The sequence below is a fragment of the Ruditapes philippinarum genome, unplaced genomic scaffold (assembly GCF_026571515.1).
Source record: "Ruditapes philippinarum isolate M1 unplaced genomic scaffold, ASM2657151v2 ctg1398_1_1_1_1, whole genome shotgun sequence".
NCBI classification, from domain to species: domain Eukaryota; kingdom Metazoa; phylum Mollusca; class Bivalvia; order Venerida; family Veneridae; genus Ruditapes; species Ruditapes philippinarum.
This window is the reverse complement of record NW_026857670.1, coordinates 69634-90847: the sequence shown is the minus strand read 5'-3', so window position 1 is coordinate 90847 and position 21214 is coordinate 69634. Positions and strand designations below refer to the sequence as shown.

At 35.0% G+C, this 21214-nt stretch overlaps 2 protein-coding genes across 2 annotated transcripts in view; both read left to right on the top strand.

Moving 5' to 3' along the window:
- Window positions 1-21214, top strand: part of LOC132750553 (uncharacterized) — a 288756-nt gene that overhangs the window by 202395 nt on the left and 65147 nt on the right. The window lies entirely within an intron of this gene.
- On the top strand, window positions 1360-21160 carry LOC132750550 (uncharacterized). The gene is made up of 4 exons (XM_060740544.1): window positions 1360-3606; window positions 4373-4586; window positions 19038-19156; window positions 20788-21160. Exons 1-4 carry the CDS (start codon window positions 3451-3453, stop codon window positions 20992-20994), a joined length of 696 nt encoding a protein of 231 aa, XP_060596527.1. The 5' UTR covers window positions 1360-3450; the 3' UTR covers window positions 20995-21160.

Sequence of the window (21214 nt, the reverse complement as noted above, 5' to 3'; positions counted from 1 at the left end):
ATAGTAAAAACTTAAAAAATCTTCTTTTAAAGAACCCAAAGAGCTAGAGCTAAGATATTTAGCATAAAACATGTTCTAATAGGTGTCTACCAAGTTTGTTCAAATAAAAGATAAAAGCCCTGGGGTCAAAATTGGCCCCGCCCGGGGGGGGGGGTCATTGATTTTCCCTATATGCATATAGTAAAAACTTAAAAAATCTTCTTTTAAAGAACTCAAAGAGCTATGGCTAAGATATTGAGCATCAAACATGTTCTAATAGGTATCTGCAAAGTTTGTTCAAATAAAAGCCCTGGGGTCAAAATTGGCCCCGCCCCGGGGGGGTCATTGATTTTCCCTATATGCATATAGTAAAAACTTAAAAAATCTTCTTTTAAAGAACCAAAAGAGTTAAAGCTAAGATATTTAGCAGGAAATATGTTCTAATAAGTGTCTACCAAGTTTGTTCAAATAAAAGCCCTGGGGTCAAAATTGGCACCGCCCCGGGGGTCATTGATTTTCCTTATATGTGTATAGCAAAAACTTAAAAAATCTTCTTTGAAAAAACCCAAATAGCTATAGTTAATATATTAAGCATGAAACATCTTTTAGTGAATGTCTACAAAGTTTGTTCAAATAAAAGACCTGGGGTCAAAATTGGCCCCGCCCCGGGGGGTCATTGATTTTCCCTATATGCATATAGTAAAAACTTAAAAAATCTTCTTTTAAAGAACTCAAAGAGCTATGGCTAAGATATTTAGCATCAAACATGTTCTAATAGGTGTCTAACAAGTTTGTTCAAATAAAAGCCCTGGGGTCAAAATTGGCACCGCACGGGGGTCTTTGATTTTCCTTATATGTGTATAGCAAAAACTTAAAAAATCTTCTTTGAAAAAACCCTAATAGCTATAGTTAAGATATTAAGCATGAAACATCTTTTAGTGAGTGTCTACAAAGTTTGTTCAAATAAAAGACCTGGGGTCAAAATTGGCCCCGCCCCCCGGGTCATTGATTTTCTTTATATGTGTATAGCAAAAACTTAAAATCTTTTTTGAAAAAACCCAAAGAGCTAGAGTTTAAATATTAAGCATGAAACATCTTCTAGTAAGTGTCCACAAAGTTTGTTCAAATAAAAGCCCTTGGGTCAATACTGGCCCAGCCCCAGGGGTGTCATTGTTTTTAACTATATGTGTATAGTAAAAACATTAAAAAAATCTTCTTTTAAAAAGCCAAATGAGCTAGAGCTTAGATGTTTAGCATGAAACATCTTCTTATGGGTGTCTACCAAGTTTGTGCAAATAAAAGCCCTTTGGTTAAATTGGCCCTGCAACGTTGGGGGGGGGGGGGTTGGGGGGCCTATATTCAGTTGACCTTAGGGCCATAATGGCCCTCTTGTTATGTTAGTCTGTGTCTTACAATTTTTATCAAAATCAATTAAAAGTGTTTTGTGTAAATTCTCGACTTACAGATAGATAAAGGCTAGCCATCATACTGTATTTCTGTGTGTGAATTTTCGGTCTCCGATCGGCAATTATTTTAGGCTAAATAATTCAAAGTGTTGGGCTACTTTTTGGAGTTTTTTACACCAATTTCATTTATAAACAATTGGAAATTAAATTCTTAATGGGAATCGTGAATTTTTCATCATATTTTTGTGAAATTTTAGCATTCTTTAGATTGTGAAAAGACATATTCCGACTTAAATTGCTGTGCAAGATTTTCTCTCATTTCACAAATTTCTCTGAGATTTTGGTGATTTTTTTTGCGAGAAATCGCGGAAAATCGCCCCCAAGAATGATCCTTGTTTAACATTTGTGAAGAAATTTCTCTTTCTCCGACTTTCTAGTCAAAATGAAGACAAAAAATTTTTTCAATATATTTGGTTATTTTGAAGTGTTTTATTAGCTCACCTGTCACAAAGTGACAGGGTGAGCTTTTGTGATCGCTTTTCGTCCAGCGTCCGTCCATCGACCGTCCGTCGTCCGTCCGTAAACTTTTACTTTAAATGACATCTCCTCATAAACCACTAAGCCAATTTCATCCAAACTTCACAGGAATGTTCCTTTGGTGGTCACCTTTAAAAATTGTTCAAAGAATTTAATTCCATGCAGAACTCTGGTTGCCATGGCAACCAAAAGAAAAAACTTTAAATATCTTCTTTTAAAAAACCCAAAGAGCTAGAGCTTAAATAGATATTTGGCATGAACCATCTTCTAGTGAGTGTCTACCAAGTTTGTTCAAATAAAAGCCCTGGGGTCATAATTGGCCCCGCCCCAGGGGGTCATTGATTTTCCCTATATGCATATAGTAAAAACTTAAAAAATCTTCTTTTAAAGAACCCATAGAGCTAGAGCTAAGATATTTAGCATGAAACATGTTCTAATGGGTGTCTACCAAGTTTGTTCAAATAAAAGCCCTGGGGTCAAAATTGGCCCCGCCCCAGGGGGTCATTGATTTTCCCTATATGCATATAGTAAAAACTTAAAAAATCTTCTTTTAAAGATCCCAAAGAGCTAGAGCTAAGATATTTAGCATGAAACATGTTCTAATGGGTGTCTACAAAGTTTGTTCAAATAAAAGCCCTTGGGTCAAAATTGGCCCCGCCCCGGGGGTCATTGATTTTCCTTATATGTGTATAGTAAAAACTTAAAAAATCTTCTTTGAAAAAACCCATATAGCTAGAGTTTAGATATTAAGCATGAAACATCTTCTAGTGAGTGTCTACAAAGTTTGTTCAAATAAAAGCCCTCGGGTCAAAATTGGCCCCGTCCCAGGGGGTCATTGATTTTCCCTATATGCATATAGTAAAAACTTAAAAAATCTTCTTTTAAAGAACCCAAAGAGCTAGAGCTAAGATATTTAGCATGAAACATGTTCTAATGGGTGTCTACTTAGTTTGTTCAAATTAAAGCCCTGGGGTCAAAATTGGCTCCGCCCCGGGGGTCATTGCTTTCCTTATATGTGTATAGCAAAAACTTAAAAAATCTTTTTTGAAAAAACCAAAATAGCTAGAATTAGATATTAAGCATGAAACATCTTCTAATAAGTGTCTACAAAGTATGTTCAAATAAAAGCCCTTGGGTCAAAACTGGCCCCGCCCCAGGAGTGTCATTGTTTTTTAATATATGTGTATAGTAAAAACTTAAAAAATCTCCTTTTAAAAAAATCCAATGAGCTAGAGCTTAGATGTTTAGCATGAAACATCTTCTTATGGGTGTCTACCAAGTTTGTTCAAATAAAAGCCCTTGGGTTAAAATTAACTCTGCCAGGGGGGGGAGAAGGTCATTGTTTTTCCTTATATGTGTATAGCAAAAACTTAACATCATGAAACATCTTCTAATGGGTGTCTTAATTCCAAGTTTGTTCAAATAAAAGCCCTGGGGGTTTAAACTGGCCCCGCTTTGGGGGCCTATATACAGGTGAGCGACCTCAGGGCCATCATGGCCCTCTTGTATATATTTTGATAAAGAATAGATGGCTGCACAATCTACAGAACTAGAAATGGAGGTTTGGCGAAACGTCTTTGATCAAAACAGGAGGAAGCTTAGAATGTATCTCATTCCCGAGGAAATCATTGACCTGGACACAGGGTTCGAATTATTCTCCTTCATTGACAGACGGGATATTATGGTATAACATCAAATACTTTCATGATATGCTTCACTGCACATTGTCTTTATGATTTAAATTCATCTTAATAGTATTTATATTAAATGTCTGCTAAAAATTTCTCCAGGAATGAAAACAAAAAGAAAAAATCCTGAATCATTATTATATTATGTGGACCAAGAATTCCAGGGTCAAGAATAAAGTCTGTCCCTGGGATACTTTTATTGTAAAGAAAGTTTGAAAACATCTTTACAAAGGTATTTTGCTCTTACACCACAAGTGATAGAGCTTAGATAGTATCGGGCATCCAGCTTAGCTAAGCCAACAATATACCTTTTGAAGAAAATATGGCACTAGTGACAATAAAATGTATGTTAAATTATTACATGAACAAGTACACTTTTTTAATGAATAGAATTTTCAAAACGGGTTTTTGTTGTTACGAGGACTAACTTTCATAATATCTATAACAGATGGCTCATACGAAAATTAAATACATGTATTCACATTTGGACATTTTTTTAATATATTAACTTGAATAGGTTAAGGGACAGTGAGTCTTGTGTGTAGTAACTACCTTTTACTTATCCTTTACTTTATTCAAAGGCTATTTTATTGTTAATTCAAAAGCTTGATAAAAGTTATAACCAATAAATTTGATAATATTTAAAGATAATTTTGTATGCGGCTACGAACCGGGACCATGTGATATCTGTATTATAATATAAACAGCTTTAAAATGTATATCTGTAGTAGATTGATTACAAAAGCAAGTACACTGTTACAGGAAGAGACAAATACAACAAAGAAAAACGAAGATATCATAAGAAAAGTAAGATCAAAAGGCGAAGATGCTTACAAAGACTTCAAAATACGTCTTAAAATTACAAATCAAAGCAAGCTTGCAGATCTTTTGACTTACACAGAGAGGGGATTAAGTACAGAGGAGATAGAGCAACAACTTGACAAAATGTTGGAAGAACAAATAACACAAAAAAGAGGTTAAGTGAAAGTTTATATGCACAGAAAAATGTAGGGTCTAGGTGCTTATACTTTGGAGTTACTATTGTCAAGTTATCTTTACATGTGACACATTATGTGCAAATATTTTATTATGTGTTTCAATACTTATTGTCCTCATAATATTGTCCTCATTATTTTTTTTCTTAGACTAGTGAATCAAGGAGAGTTTGGGGTTTTAGCATATCATAATTTATAATCTCCAATTTCGGTGGTAAAAGTGAGCGTCTGACATTAACACAATAATAATCTACATTAAACGTTATTAGTCTCCTCGTTCACTGGAGGAGACCAAAATGGCTTTCCCTCATGGGTTTGAACGCCACAATGCAATGTGTTATGCTCTTTATACCGTCCAAAATCAGGAAACACCATTAACCGTCAGTTAACCTCACAATTCCTGCCATTTATATGGAGAAATGCCACATAGAAATAACCCCAAATTTCCGTACGTCCCTTTATCTGTTAGTCGAAAAAATATGTTGAGATGATTTATTTAATACATGTAATATTTTCATGAAACATGGCTTAAAGTTACATTAAATAAATATGTAAAAATATTTTGCCGTCGGCCTAATAACCAAACATTCTACTGTTTTATTAACCTTATTAACAGTATTGATGTAAATCTCATCAAATATTGTTCATAAATTAAGATTTTAAACGGAAAACCCCACGGTAACACTAAAGTTCTTAAACGAATTTTAACATGCAAATGAAGACTGTAATCAGTTCATGTATGTGCTACGTCACAGTGTTATAGTTGCTATACAGAACACAGCAAATACGAGATTTTCATGTGCATACACACTTTAACCGTTTTAGCTTCATGGTGCACTTGGCATAGCGTTCAGGAAAGAGTAATCATCTCGTAAAAATATTAAATTTGTATAAAAACAACCGTTACAAAGCGTAAATATACCGTTATATTAGGACTGCTACTTATAACCATGTTTGTTGATTTAATATTGATGTATGGATTACCCGAAGGCGGAGTTTCTCATGCAAATTCCGATTTCCCACAATGAGGTCGCAGATGTTTATGCTTATAAAATTCATTTTGGTTGGCTTGACACCATAATAAGATCTGGAGTCGATATGAAACCAAATTAACTAATGAAATTTCGCTATTTCTGTTTTTTAAGAAATTCATTTAAGGTGACAACGGAGTCAATTATCACTGAAAATACCTAAAGTGAGATTTTTTGCTAATTAGATTTATCAACCTTTTCTGAACACATTCGTGATTTAATTTTGGAAGCAGTTAGTCCAAAAATGTGTTTTTAAACGTTTTAAAACGGTACCTATACTATTTGTATCTGCTATTCGCGTAACCTGTCGATTATCGATAACGCTCCGCCCCCTGTTGAGGCATCAATGAGGGAAATCGGTAGTTCCATATATCCGTGAATTACAGGTCCATACTGGTCCATACTTCTCGTAATACATGTATCGTACAACTACCGTACATCTTTTATGAATATCTCAACATTTAGCCTTTTTTATAAATTAAGAAATTGTCGGCCAATGTACGTAACATAATGTATGAAACATAAATAATTAAGCATAGTGGCAAAACGCACGACCACGGGGTTGATTAAAAATGTAGTTTGCTAAAATATCCATAATGTGTGAAAATAATTTGTCTGTCCCGTTAATCTGATAGATATTACATTGAGTTGATAGACTTTTGTACGGATTCAAGGGCTTACTTTACATTCAACCTCGTTTTCTAACAATGTCAAGTAAAAACAACAACAAAAACAGACAACATTTTTTATGTGAACGCCTATATGACTTGTGGTAAGGTGTCCCTGACAAATTTCTAAACCATTTTAGATTGTCTAAGGATGATAATTTCTCTATCACGGATTTATATTACTTATATGTAATATATATCCGTGTTCTCTATGAATAAAAAAAAGATATTAAAAGATATTTTAGTGAAAATAAATTGTTCGCCAGTAAATCGGACACAGTACTAATAAATCTGGGACAAAGTATGAAATTTATTGTCTATCCCGGTAGAAACTGGATCTTTATGCCGTGCATAGATGATATTCATAATAGAAGTCAAGAAGGCCAGATCATGATGATCGAGTAATACCTTTTATTTCTATTAAAATATGTGAAGCATTATCAATTTGGTGGAAAAAAATATATAATATCCCGTTCTTATTTGTACATCTACCATGGACTTTAAAAAGACTTTCAGAAGCTCAGTTTTTTGTTATTTTACTTTATATTTTAACGGAATTTCATACACGAATACACAGGCAGAGTGACACTGGTATAATACAATAATAATGCTGATGATAATAATAATAAACTTCAAAAAGGAAACAATTAAATACCCCGCTAGCGGTGCGTAAATGCATTCCATTCCCCCCCCACTGAGTGCCTCAAATTTTACCGATAGTCACATGTCATGTGCGACGACAGTAAATCACGTTAAGAATTGAAGAAATTTCGGCTATAAACTGATATTAATCAGCAGCTTTTTAATTGATCAGATGTCACTGGGTCATAAAATGTTGTTAGAGTATGTTACCGCAACTTGTGACCCTCTCTGGTGCGATATTTGTGTATTATGCAATTATTTAGCGTGAAACGTAGGGGTCCGAGAGAGAACAGCCGATTTATGACACTTCGTTTGATGCAGGTCGGACTAACTATGAATCGGCATAACTTTTTTAATAATCAAGCAATTAACATGCGGTTTAAAGCACATGAAAGGAAATTCATTTACGGAGGGAACCGTGTCAGGGATTTTTGTTTGCTCAATCAGCGACTTTATTATCTTTAATTACGTAATATTTATGGTGAAAAAAGTCGCATAAAATGTTTGATGTTACGTAATATTTTTTTGAGAAAAGATAGAAAAAATTTGAGACACGGTTCCCTAGATAATATAAGTAAGGTTATTTTCCGAAAGTTTGATGACAAAAAGATAAAAAATGACTTTGATATGACGATTTAAAATTTTAGGATTTTTATTCAAAATCAATAATTTACAAAGGCATTTTTTTCAAATATGTTATTTTTTATGATGATCAACGACATTTAATGTATAAAGATTAAATGAATAACAATTATTACTAAAATAACTTGGTTTAAATGACATTTATGTGAGTACCACGGAAAGTGTCTGTTGTCACCTTAATGTAGCTTTAAAGGCATTTTTGGGGTTATAATTAGATCTTTAGTAATGTACATAAACTTGAAATCCCTTTTAAAATGTGATATGCTCAGTTTTATTAGCTCGACTATTCGAAGAATATGAGAGCTATTGTAGTCGCCCTGGCGTCAGTGTCAGCGTCCGCATCGGCGTCCGCGTCGGCGTCTGCGTTGGTTAAAGTTTTTTGTAAAGTCAAATATCTCAATTATTACTTGAGATATTCAATTGAAACTTACAATACTTGTTTGTAGTAACAAGGTACATCAGATTGACAAGTTGGATAACTCTGCCTGCAATATTGACAGAATTATCCCCCTTTTTAACTTAGAAATTTTGGTTAAAGTTTTTTGTAAAGTCAAATATCTCAATTATTGCTTGAGATATTCAATTGAAACTTACAATACTTATTTATAGTAACAAGGTACTTCAGATTGACAAGTTGGATAACTCTGCCTACAATATTGACTGAATTATGCCCCTTTTTAAATTAGAAATTTTGGTTACAGTTTTTTGTATAGTCAAATATCTCAATTATTGCTTGAGATATTCAATTGAAACTTACAATACTTATTTATAGTAACAATGTACATCAGATTGACAAGTTGGTTAACTCTGCCTACAATATTGACATAATTATGCCCCTTTGGAACTTAGAAATTTTGGTTAAAGTTTTTTTGTAAAGTCAAATATCTTAATCATTGCTTGAGATATTCAATTGAAATTTAAAATACTTTTTTTAAAGTAACAATGTACATCAGTTTGCAAAATTGCATAACTCTGCCTGCAATATTTGCAGAATTATTTGCCCCTTTAAAACTTAGAAATTTTGGATAAAGGTTAAAGGTCTTCAAAGATATTTACTTGAAACTTTTTTACACATGCATTTAGGGTATTATAATTGGAGGGTCATAATTGTATGTCACTTACCAAGTTCCATAACTCTATCTTGCATTAAGGCTGATTCATAGCCCTTTTTCTATTTAGTCTCTTGGTTAATGTTTACATGAAAGTTTTACATATCTCAATAACTATTAAAGATATTTATTTAAAACTTCACATATGCATTTAGGGTCATAATTGTAGGTCACTGACAAAGATCCATAATTCTATCTTGCATTTAGGCTGATTTTTCTCCCCTTTTTCAACTTAGAAATTCATGGTAAAGTTTTGCTTGTAAGCTGTTATCTCAATAACTACTGAAGGGTTTGTGCCTTTTTTGGGACAATTTTATGCATTCATAATAATAAAGCAGTGATTAACTTGATAAAACATCTTAATAACAAGCCTTTGTACCTTTTCTGTCAAATTTATGTATTCATAGGTCATTAGTATTATTATACTCTATTATTTTAAAACACCCTTGTGACATTACCTTCCGAATAGTCAAGCCAATACTGTATAATTAGACTCTCTCTTAAAGGCCTATAACATGAATTGATAAAAAAAAATTAGCCCTTTTGTGAACTTAAAAAATTTAAAATTATCAAGGCTCTTTTACTATCAAGCACTTAGAATAGTCGAGCGTGCTGTCCTACTGACAGCTCTTGTTTTGTTTTGAGAAAGCACGTTGGTATAGCAACAAATGAATATTAAATAAGTAACAATTGAATCTGAAATTATTTGAATAATACAAAGAAAAGCTTCTTGAATCATTTAAAGATTGCACTATTACATTTGAAACATTTTTAGCTCACCTGTCACAAAGTGACAGGGTGAGCTTTTGTGATAGCTTTTCGTCCGTCGTCCGTCCGTCTGTCGTCCGGCGTCCGTCCGTAAACTTTTCTTTTAAATGACATCTCCTCATAAATCACTTAGCCAATTTCATCCAAACTTCACAGGAATGTTCCTTTGGTGGTCACCTTTAAAAATTGTTCAAAGAATTTAATTCCATGCAGAACTCTGGTTGCCATGGCAACCGAAAGAAAAAACTTTAAATATCTTCTTTTAAAAAACTTTAAGAGCTAGAGCTTAGATATTTGGCATGAAACATCTTCTAGTGAGTGTCTACCAAGTTTGTTCAAATAGTAGCCCTGGGGTCAAAATTGGCCCCGCCCCAGGGGGTCATTGATTTTCCCTATATACAGATAGTAAAAACTTAAAAAATCTTCTTTTGAAGAACCCATGGAGCTAGAGCTAAGATATGTAGCATGAAACATCATCTAGTAAGTGTCTACCAAGTTTGTTCAAATAAAAGCCCTGGGGTCAAAATTGGCCCCGCCCCAGGGGTCATTGATTTTCCCTATATGCATATAGTAAAAACTTAAAAAATCTTCTTTTAAAGAACCCATGGAGCTAGAGCAAAGATATTTAGCATGAAACATCTTCTAATAAGTGTCTACCAAGTTTGTTCAAATAAAAGCCCTGGGGTCCAAATTTGCCCCGTCCCAGGGGGTCATTGATTTTCCCTATATGCATATAGTTAAAACTTAAAAAATCTTCTTTTAAAGAACCCATAGAGCTAGAGTCAAAATATTTAGCATGAAACATCTTCTAATAAGTGTCTACCAAGTTTGTTCAAATAAAAGCTCTGGTGTCAAAATTGGCCCCGCCCCAGGGGGTCTTTGATTTTCCCTATATGCATATAGTAAAAACTTAAAAATTCTTTTTTAAAGAACCCAAAGAGCTAGATCTAAGATATTTAGCATGAAACATGTTCTAATGGGTGTCTACAAAGTTTGTTCAAATAAAAGCCCTGGGGTCAAAATTGGCCCCACCCCAGGGGTCTTTGATTTTCCCTATATGCATATAATAAAAACCTAAAAAATCTTCTTTTAAAGAACCCATAGAGCTAGAGCTAAGATATTTAGCATGAAACATCTTCTAATAAGTGTCTACCAAGTTTGTTCAAATAAAAGCCCTGGGGTCAAAATTGGCCCCGCCCTAGGGGGTCATTGATTTTCCCTTTATGCATATAGTAAAAACTTAAAAAATCTTCTTTTAAAGAACCCATAGAGCTAGAGCTGAGATATTTAGCATGAAACATCTTCTAATGAGTGTCTACCAAGTTTGTTCAAATAAAAGCCCTGGGGTCAAAATTGGCCCGGCCCCGGGGGTCATTGATTTTCCCTATATGCATATAGTAAAAACTTAAAAAATCTTCTTTTAAAGAACCCATGAAGCTAGAGCAAAGATATTTAGCATGAAACATCTTCTAATGAGTGTCTACCAAGTTTGTTCAAATAAAAGCCCTGGAGTCAAAATTGGCCCTGTCCCAGGGGTCATTGATTTTCCCTATAAGCATCTAGTTAAAACTTAAAAAATCTTCTTTTAAAGAACCCATAGAGCTAGAGCCAAAATATTAAGCATGAAACATCTTCTAATAAGTGTCTACCAAGTTTGTTCAAATAAAAGCCCTGGTGTCAAAATTGGCCCCGCCCCAGGGGGTCATTGATTTTCCCTATATGCATATAGTAAAAACTTAAAAAATCTTCTTTTAAAGAACCCATGGAGCTAGAACTAAGATATTTAGCATGAAACATGTTCTAATGGGTGTCTACAAAGTTTGTTCAAGTAAAAGCCCTGGTGTCAAAATTGGCCCCACCCCAGGGGTCTTTGATTTTCCCTATATGCATATTATAAAAACCTAAAAAATCTTCTTTTAAAGAACCCATAGAGCTAGAGCTAAGATATTTAGCATGAAACATCTTCTGATAAGTGTCTACCAAGTTTGTTCAAATAAAAGCCCTGGGGTCAAAATTGGCCCCTGTCCCAGGGGGTCATTGATTTTCCCTTTATGCATATAGTAAAAACTTAAAAAATCTTTTTTTAAAGAACCCATAGAGCCAGAGCTAAGATATTTTGCATGAAACATCTTCTAATAAGTGTCTACCAAGTTTGTTCAAATAAACGCCCTGGTGTCAAAATTGGCCCCGCCCCAGGGGTCATTGATTTTCCTTATATGTGTATAGCAAAAACTTAAAAAATCTTCTTTGAAAAAACCCAAATAGCTAGAGTTTAGATATTAAGCATGAAACATCTTCTAGTAAGTGTCTACAAAGTTTGTTCAAATAACAGCCCTGGGGCTAAAACTGGCCCCGCCCCAGAGGTGTCATTGTTTTTAACTATATGCATATAGTAAAAACTTAAAAAATCTTCTTTTAAAGAACCCAAAGAGCTAGAGCTAAGATATTTAGCATGAAACATCATCTAGTAATTGTCTACCAAGTTTGTTCAAATAAAAGCCATGGGGTCAAAATTGGCCCGGCCCCGGGGTCATTGATTTTCCCTGTATGCATATAGTAAAAACTTAAAAAATCTTCTTTTAAAAAACCCAATGAGCTAGAGGTTAGTTTGCAGGAAACATCTTTTGTGGGTGTCTACCAAGTTAGTTCAAATAAAAGCCCTTGGGTTAAAATTGGCCCTGCCAAAGGGGTGGGGGGGAGGTCATTGTTTTTCATTATATGTGTGTAGTAAAAACTTAACATCATGAAACATCTTCTAATGAGTGTCTTCCAAGTTTGTTCAAATAAAAGCCCTGGGGTGTAAATTGGCCCTGCCCCGGGGGCCTAAATACAGGTGAGCGACCTCAGTGCCTTCATGGCCCTCTGGTTTTCCAATTACTTTTGAACTGAAAAAGACACACAGTCATCTATCCCACCCTTGTCATCACTAGTAGAAATTTGTGCTGGTTTGTCGTTTTTTTGTGGCTTAGATCACTACCAACATCAGTAAATTATGAGTCGGGCTACTCCAAATAACAACAGGAAAACAAATTAAATTATACTGAAAAAATATTACTCAAGATAGGATAAGTAAGAAAAAAATTACACCTCAACACCTTGGATGTTTATGTTATTTTATTATCTACCAGTTTCGACCTACCGTGAGGTCTTCATCAGGATAAAGTTTGACAGAAATTGAAATTGAAAAAATATAAAGCTATTTCTTGATATGTTGAACAACATAAGTGATATATAATTAATCATATACTGATGGAATCTTGTGAGAACTAAAATTGTTGTTAGAAAGAAGATTTCATATACCAGATTATGATGATGAAGAAGTGTATAAAGCGTTTTGTACTTGAGGCGATCATTTTTAATCATTTCTTAAACCATTGTCTGACAAAATACCTATAAGACTGCGTTTACGATAAAGTGAACTTTTTATGCCCCCGCCATGTAATGGCCGGGACATATAGTGTTACCCTGTTCCGTCCTTCCGTCCTTCTGTCATTCCGTCATTCCGTCATTCTGTCATTCCATCATCATCAGTTTCCGTTCATTATCTCCCCAACGGTACAACACATTCAACTCAAATTTGACATATGGATATATCATGAGAAAATACAGGTCAAGTTTGAATTTGGTCATGGTTCGATGATTTTTGGCAGAGTTATGCCCCTTTCACTTTGAAAATAATATGAAATTTTCAGTTTCTGTTTATTATCTCCCCAACGGTACAACACATTCAACTCAAATTTGACATATGGATATGTTTTTGGAATGCCCAGGCCAAGTTTGAATTTGGTCATGGTTCAATGATTTTTGGCAGAGTAATGCCCCCTTCACTTTGAAAATAATATGAAATTTACAGTTTTTGTTCATTATCTACCCAACAGTGTTACATATTAAACTCAAATTTGACATATGAATATGTCAAAGGAAGGCGCAGGTCAAGTTTAAATTTGGTCATGGTTCGATGATTTTTGGCAGAGTTATGTCCCTTTCACTTTGAAAATAATATAGATACATCTTAGGAATAAGCAGTTTAAGTTTGAATTTGGTCATTATTATACAGGTTCAATGATTTTGGACAAACTTATCTTTCTTGAATGTTGGAAAAATTTTGAACTTTTAGTTTCAGCACTCATACTTTTGTGGAAATGTATGTAGCCATTATTTTGGCTACAAATATGAAATATGCTTTTTATACCCCCAAAAACGAAGTTTGGGGGGGTATATAGGAGTCACCCGGTGGTCGGTCGGTTGGTCGGTCGGTCGGTCGGTCGGTCCAGACGTCCGTTGCATTTTCCTTGTCCGGAGCATAACTTGAAAACTAATGGTTGGAATTCAATATAACTACATACAATGGTCAAGCACATTGAGAGGAAGTGCAGTGCACAAGAACCATAACTCTATCTTGACTAATTACAGAGTTATTGCCCTTTGTTACTTTTCCTTGTCCGGGGCATAACTTGAAAACTACTGGTTGGAATTCAAAACAACTTCATACAATTGTCAAACACAATAAGGGGAAGTGCAGTGCACAAGAACCCATAACTCTATCTAAAGTAATTACAGAGTTATTGCCCTTTGTTACTTTTCCATTGCTTTTTTTTTTGTCTGTTGCATTTTCCTTGTCCGGAGCATAACTAGAGAAGCACATTGAGAGGAAGTGCAGTGCATAAGAACCATAACTCTATCTAAAGTAATTACAGAGTTATTGCCCTTTATTACTTTTCCATTGCTTTCTTTTGTCCGGACCATAACTTGAAGACTAATTGTTGGAATTCATTATAACTTCATACAATGGTCCAGCACATTGAGAGGAAGTGCAGTGCGCAAGAACCATAACTCCATTTTGACTTATTACAGAGATACTGCCCTTTGTTTCTTTTCCTTGTCCAGAGCATGACTTTAAAACTACTGGTTGGAATTCAAAACAACTTCATACAATGGTCAAGCACAATCAGGGGAAGTGCAGTGCACAAGAACCATAACTCCATCTTGACTAATTACAGAGTTATTGCCCTTTGTTACTTTTCCTTGTCCAGAGCATAACTTGAAAACTACTGTTTGGAATTCAGTACAACTTCATACAGTTGTCAAGGACATTCAAAGGAAGTGCAGTGCACAAGAGCCATAACTCCATTTTGACAAAATACAGAGTTACTGCCCTTTGATACTTTTCCTTGTCTGGAACATAACTTAAAACGTACTGGTTGGAATTCAAAACAACTTCATACAATGGTCAAGCACAATAAGAGGAAGTGCAGTGCACAAGAACTATAACTCTATCTTCAGTATTTATAGAGTTATTGCCCTTTGTTCTTTTTCTTTGTCTTTCTGGACTTATTACAGAGTAATTCAATTAAACTTCATCAATGGCCAACCACATTGAAAGGAAATGCAACATACATGAACCACAATTATCTTTAATTGCCCATAACCATAACTCTATGTTTCAATTAAAAAAATAATTTGTGCAAACAAATTTGGAACTAAATATTATAACATCTGAAATTTTGGCTGCATGCGGGGGCATCCGTGGCATGATGACACATTTCTAGTTTCTTCATTTTTTTCTGGAGTAGAGATTATGTGAATGACTGAATTAATTACTCATTGAGAGTTTTCCCGACATTTAAGCTCTGAAAAGGATGTAACACTATTTGCATTTATTAGCTGTGAAGGGCATTGCTGATATGGGTAGAATAATGAAGTTTAATCAAAACTACTGACGAAACTCCTAGAATAAACTTGCCGTCTCCCCTGCTTTTCCCAGCATTTATTTTTAAACAGAAGGAAATACCTCTCCATCTGTAGTTTCGGAATATTTAAGTTGTCACTGTAAATATATTGCACACTGAAGTGGTAATAATAATGGCCCTTTGTTGATTTTTTCACTATATACTATGTAGAAATTTTGTGAACGCAACTCCTCTTAAACCGGATGGCAGATTTTCCTTAAACTTACAGGGATGAACAACCTTAATGTGTAGATGGTAGTAAAGGAAGGAATTTTCGCTGTGACCAAATTTAACAGAGTTATGGCTCTTTGTTGATTTTTAGTTTTTATGCTCCCCGAAAAATTTCGGGGGAGCATATAGTCGTCGGGTCGTCCGTCCGTCCGTACGTCCGTACGTTACATACGTACGTGAATTCGTGTCCGGCCCATAACTTTGTTATTTGAAGTCGGATTTTAAAACTATATCACAGAAATGATCACCATATTGAGACGACGTGTCGCGCGCAACATTTGGGTCGCTACCTTCAAGGTCAAGGTCACAGCATGACCTTGCATCAAAATCGTGTCCGGTCCATAACTTCATTATTTGAAGTCGGATTTTAAAAATATTTCACAGAAATGATCACCATATTGAGACGATGTGTCACGTGCAACATTTGGGTTGCTACCTTGAAGGTCAAGGTCACAGCATGACCTTGCAGCAAAATCGTGTCCGGTCCATAACTTCATTATTTGAAGTCGGATTTTAAAAATATTTCACAGAAATGATCACCATATTGAGACGATGTGTCGCGCGCAACATTTGGGTCGCTACCTTGAAGGTCAAGGTCACAGCATGACCTTGCAGCAAAATCGTGTCCGTCCCATTACTTTGTTATTTGAAGTCAGATTTTCAAACTATTTCACAGAAATGATCACCATATTGAGACGATGTGTCGCCCGCAACATTTGGGTTGTTACTTCGAAGGTCGAGGTCACAGCATGACCTTGCAGCAAAAGTGTGTCCGGTCCATTACTTTGTTATTTGAAGTCGGATTTTAAAAATATTTCACAGAAATGATCACCATATTAAGACGATGTGTCGCGTGCAACATCTGGGTTGCTTCCTTGAAGGTCAAGGTCACAGCATAACCAGTACTCGGCGGGGGATATAAATTCAACGAATTTGCTTGTTCAAATAAAAGCCCTGGGGTCAAAATTGGCCCCGCCCCAGGGGGTCATTGATTTTCCCTATATGCATATAGTATAAACTTAAAAAATCTTCTTTTAAAGAACCCAAAGAGCTAGAGCTAAGATATTTAGCATGAAACATGTTCTAATGGGTGTCTACCAAGTTTGTTCAAATAAAAGCCCTGGGGTCAAAATTGGCCCCGCCCCGGGGGGTCATTGATTTTCCCTATATGCATATAGTAAAAACTTAAAAAATCTTCTTTTAAAGAACTCAAAGAGCTATGGCTAAGATATTGAGCATCAAACATGTTGTAATAGGTGTCTACCAAGTTTGTTCAAATAAAAGCCCTGGGGTCAAAATTGGCCCCGCCCCAGGGGGTCATTGATTTTCCCTATATGCATATAGTAAAAACTTAAAAAATCTTCTTTTAAAGAACCCAAAGAGTTAGAGCTAAGATATTTAGCATGAAACATGTTCTAATAAGTGTCTACCAAGTTTGTTCAAATAAAAGCCCTAGGGTCAAAATTGGCCCCGCCCCGGGGGGTCATTGATTTTCCCTATATGCATATTGTAAAATCTTAAAAAATCTTCTTTTAAAGAACTCAAAGAGCTATGGCTAAGATATTTAGCATCAAACATGTTCTAATAGGTGTCTGCCAAGTTTGTTCAAATAAAAGCCCTGGGGTCAAAATTGGCACCGCCCCGGGGGTCATTGATTTTCCTTATATGTGTATAGCAAAAACTTAAAAAATCTTCTTTGAAAAAACCCAAATAGCTAGAGTTAAGATATTAGTATGAAACATCTTTTAGTGAGTGTCTACAAAGTTTGTTCAAATAAAAGACCTGGGGTCAAAATTGGCCCCGCCCCGGGGGTCATTGATGTTCTTTATATGTGTATAGCAAAAACTTAAAATCTTCTTTGAAAAAACCCAAATAGCTAGAGTTTAGATATTAAGCAAGAAACATCTTCTAGTAAGTGTCTACAAAGTTTGTTCAAATAAAAGCCCTGGGGTCAAAACTGGCCTGGCCCCAGGGGTGTCATTGTTTTAACTATATGTGTATAGTAAAAACTTAAAAAAAATCTTCTTTTAAAAAGCCCAATGAGCTAGAGCTTAGATGTTTAGCATGAAACATCTTCTAATGGGTGTCTACCAAGTTTGTGCAAATAAAAGCCCTTGGGTTAAATTGGCTCTGCAACGTTGGGGGGGGTGGGGGTTGGGTGGGCCTATATACAGGTGAGCGACCTCAGGGCCATCATGGCCCTCTTGTTTGATGTAGTCCACACAAACAGTTTTAGATATAAATTTGAACTATTTAAGAATTTGATTTATACTTGTACAAAAGAACCCTTGTGACAAGAGCAAATTGTTGAAGTATTTGGAAATGACCGTGACCTTAAATTGACCTTGACCTTCAAAGTCAAATTATTGAAATTTACTTAGATTGTCAGAACTTTGTTATTCAGTTACAGATTTGATTTATATATAGACAAAATAACACATGACAAACAAACATGTTGAATTATTATCCCTTGTGACACCGATGGAATTAGGGAGGAGGATATTGTTTTGGTGTTGTCCGTCCGTCTGAATTACTAGCTGGATTTCAAAGAAACTTTATTGGAACCATCATTACCAAAGGGAAATGAGCTGAGCGAATTGTTGCCATGTTCCGGTTAGACCCTTAAATATAGAGTTATGGCCCTTGATTAGTTATGCAGTATAATCGTGACCGCGCTACTTCTTTGCAACTACTGGCTGAATTTCCACAAAACTTTTTCAGAAATATCAAATCAAAGAGGATATCATCACCTTGTTTAGGTCAGACCTTTCAACACAAAATTATGGCTCTTGATTAGTTACATAGTATGCATATAGAGCAATAATCATTTCCATGCTATTTCTCTGCAACTACCGGCTGGATTTCCACTTAATTTTAAGGGAACCATCAATGCCAATAGGAGGTGCACATATCACTTTTTTTTTTTTTTTGGTCAGACCCTTCAACATGGAGTTATGGCCTTTGATTAGTTATGCTGAGTGAGTATGTATAAATAGCAATTATTGGTTCCGCGCATTTGCTTTGCAACTACTGGCTTGAATTCAATGAAACTGTATAGGAACTATCAATGCCAAGAGGAGTTGCACATATCGTTGTCTTGTTCTGGTCAGACCCTTCAAGACAGAGTTATGGCCCTTTATGGTTATGCTGTATGCATTTGATAGAGCAATAATTGTTTCCATGCTGTTGTCTGCAACTACTAGCAGGAATTCAATGAAACTTTATTGGAACAATCAATACCAAAGGGAGACCTGTTATGGCCCTGATTTTTTATCATGTACAAAGAAAATAACACAGGTAAAGACGTGAACTGACCAACCTTTTTTCACTGCCATGAAGCCTTATGTCTCTAGTTATTGTGTTAGTATAAATATATAAATAAAGCCTTATGTCTCCAGTTATTGTGTTAGTTATTGTTAGTAATAACCAATACTCGGCAGGGGATATAAGTTCAACGAATTTGATTGTTGTGATATGACCTTGACCTTTAGGGTCAAACTATTGGATTTTACTTAAATTGTCATAATTTTGTTGTTTATTTATGGAGGTGGTTCTTGTTTAATGTATTGTATTATAGCTTTATATTTTAAAGATATTATTTTTAAATTTCAGACCAAACAATGGAGAGAAAACACAAAGAGATTTTTTTAAGGTACTTACCAAAGTTTGTGGATCAAGTGGACCCACAGCAGCTGCTTACATATTTGCCATGTTTGTCCAAAAGTAGTAGGGTATGTATGGTGGGATATAGATAAATACAGTACTTAAATTAGGTTTGCCTTGCTGCAAAATAAGTTTGACATAAATTTATTCACATATTGGGTTATGATAGATTTTTTGAAGTGTAAAGTAAATAGTTATACCTAAATAACATTCAAAATGGTAAATTCAAGATGTTGAATGCTCGATTTGATTAAAACAGTTGATGGACGGTACAGGTACTTGCAAGCTTAGCCATCTACGCCCCTAGCAACAGCTAAAAGCAAAACTCAACATTTAACAAGAAATGATCAAATTTATAATTCAGACATATCCCCAGATGTGCTCATAAGGGTAATCACAGAACTTTCAATGTAACACTGTATTGTCATTTGATGAAAAACTGCATCTTGGTCCATATTTTAAAAAAATGTGTGTGTCTTGAACAAGAACACAATAGAGGAAACAAAAAAAATAGAAATTTTGGTTACAATGTCTGTATATCACAGAAACCAAATATAAGAAATGAAGCCATGCTTATAAACAATTACCACCCTTGATTGGTGATAAAGAAGCCATTTCTTTTACTGTATTGTAAAGTTACTTTTTTTTAAATTAAATAGTTACATCCTTCATTTGATAACTTCAGACTAAAAATAGGTGCATTAAAGAGCATACATAGACCAAGAGGTTGATGTTTCAGATTTCACAAGCCCCAGACCACTTTTGGTTTGGGTTCTTTCATGTGAGAAAGCTATTGGACTAGGTGATGGAAGATTGGTGGTCCTACAAAGGTGCCCATTCATGCCTGAAATACATTGTAAATGCACCTTAGGGCTTTCTCCATAAGTAGAAATACGAAAGTCAAAATATGACTTTCACAGTGTCAGAGTGAACTTAAACTCCAAGAAGACAAACAAACAAACATTAATGCAGATGATTAATGAAAATCTTGATAAAGTGAGAACCCTCCAAACATTCATCTAAAAAAGACAACATGAAAATTGCAGACTTGGTTTCATGGAGTCTGTATACTAGGGATAAATTTTTTTTTCCCTGTATTTTACAGCCAAAAAACACTGTTTCCCCTAGACCAAAATATGCATGTACATGTATATTTTCCCCAAAAATGCTAATATTTTCCCATGTGCACTTTCTCACCAGAACCATGACTTAATAGCGCCTGAATTATAACATATCAGCTAGTCGATAAATCCCTGTAGATACCATGTACCATGCATGTTAAATTGAACTGAAATTGAAAATTTTATAAAATTTGTGGGAAAATTCCATTTTCAGTTGTCTGAAGTTTATTTCAGATTTTCCCCCATTTCTGATTTATCGTGTTATATTTTCCCCTTCAGAAAGCCACAGGTTGTTTGGAAAATTGAAATAAAAAATCACTGATAATGAAAAAGTGCAACATCCCTCAAGCCCTTAGCACTGGCTTGAGCGGTACTCAATTTTCAACACTTAAAAGTGCTATCTAATCAATGATCAAAAACCATTACACATTAAAAATTTTCCAATTAGGATTTGGGTATACATTTTAAAAGATAAATTTTTCCTGCAAATTTTAAAAAATCAGAGTAACTTTCAAGTTTTGTTTTAAAGCATATTTATCATAGTAACTGTTTTACAAGGATAATTTTATGTGTTTTAGGACACAGTAGATACTGCACAAAGATCTGTGTCTAGAAGTTATGCAGCTCAAGTACTACATAGTCATCTTGAAAGGCGACCGGAGGGATTTCGTCAGCTTGTACTAGCGCTCCGACATGAAAATGTTGACTGCACAGAACTAGCAGATCTTTTAGATCCTCAACATTGCTACGATCCATCTAATGAAGGTATATATCACACATGGTAATTATACTCAACCACATTATGTGGAGGGCACTGTACTAGAATCACTGTCATGGCCCTTTGTCAGTCAGTCAGTAGTTTGGTCAGTCTGTCCGTCCATTTTTATGGTGTTTTATCTATAAATCCTATACTGGAAGGATTTTGTTCAAACTGGGCTCAAATATTCACCTCAACAAGCCAAGTGCCAAACCTATGCTGCCATTCTGCAAGGTCAAGGTCATCAT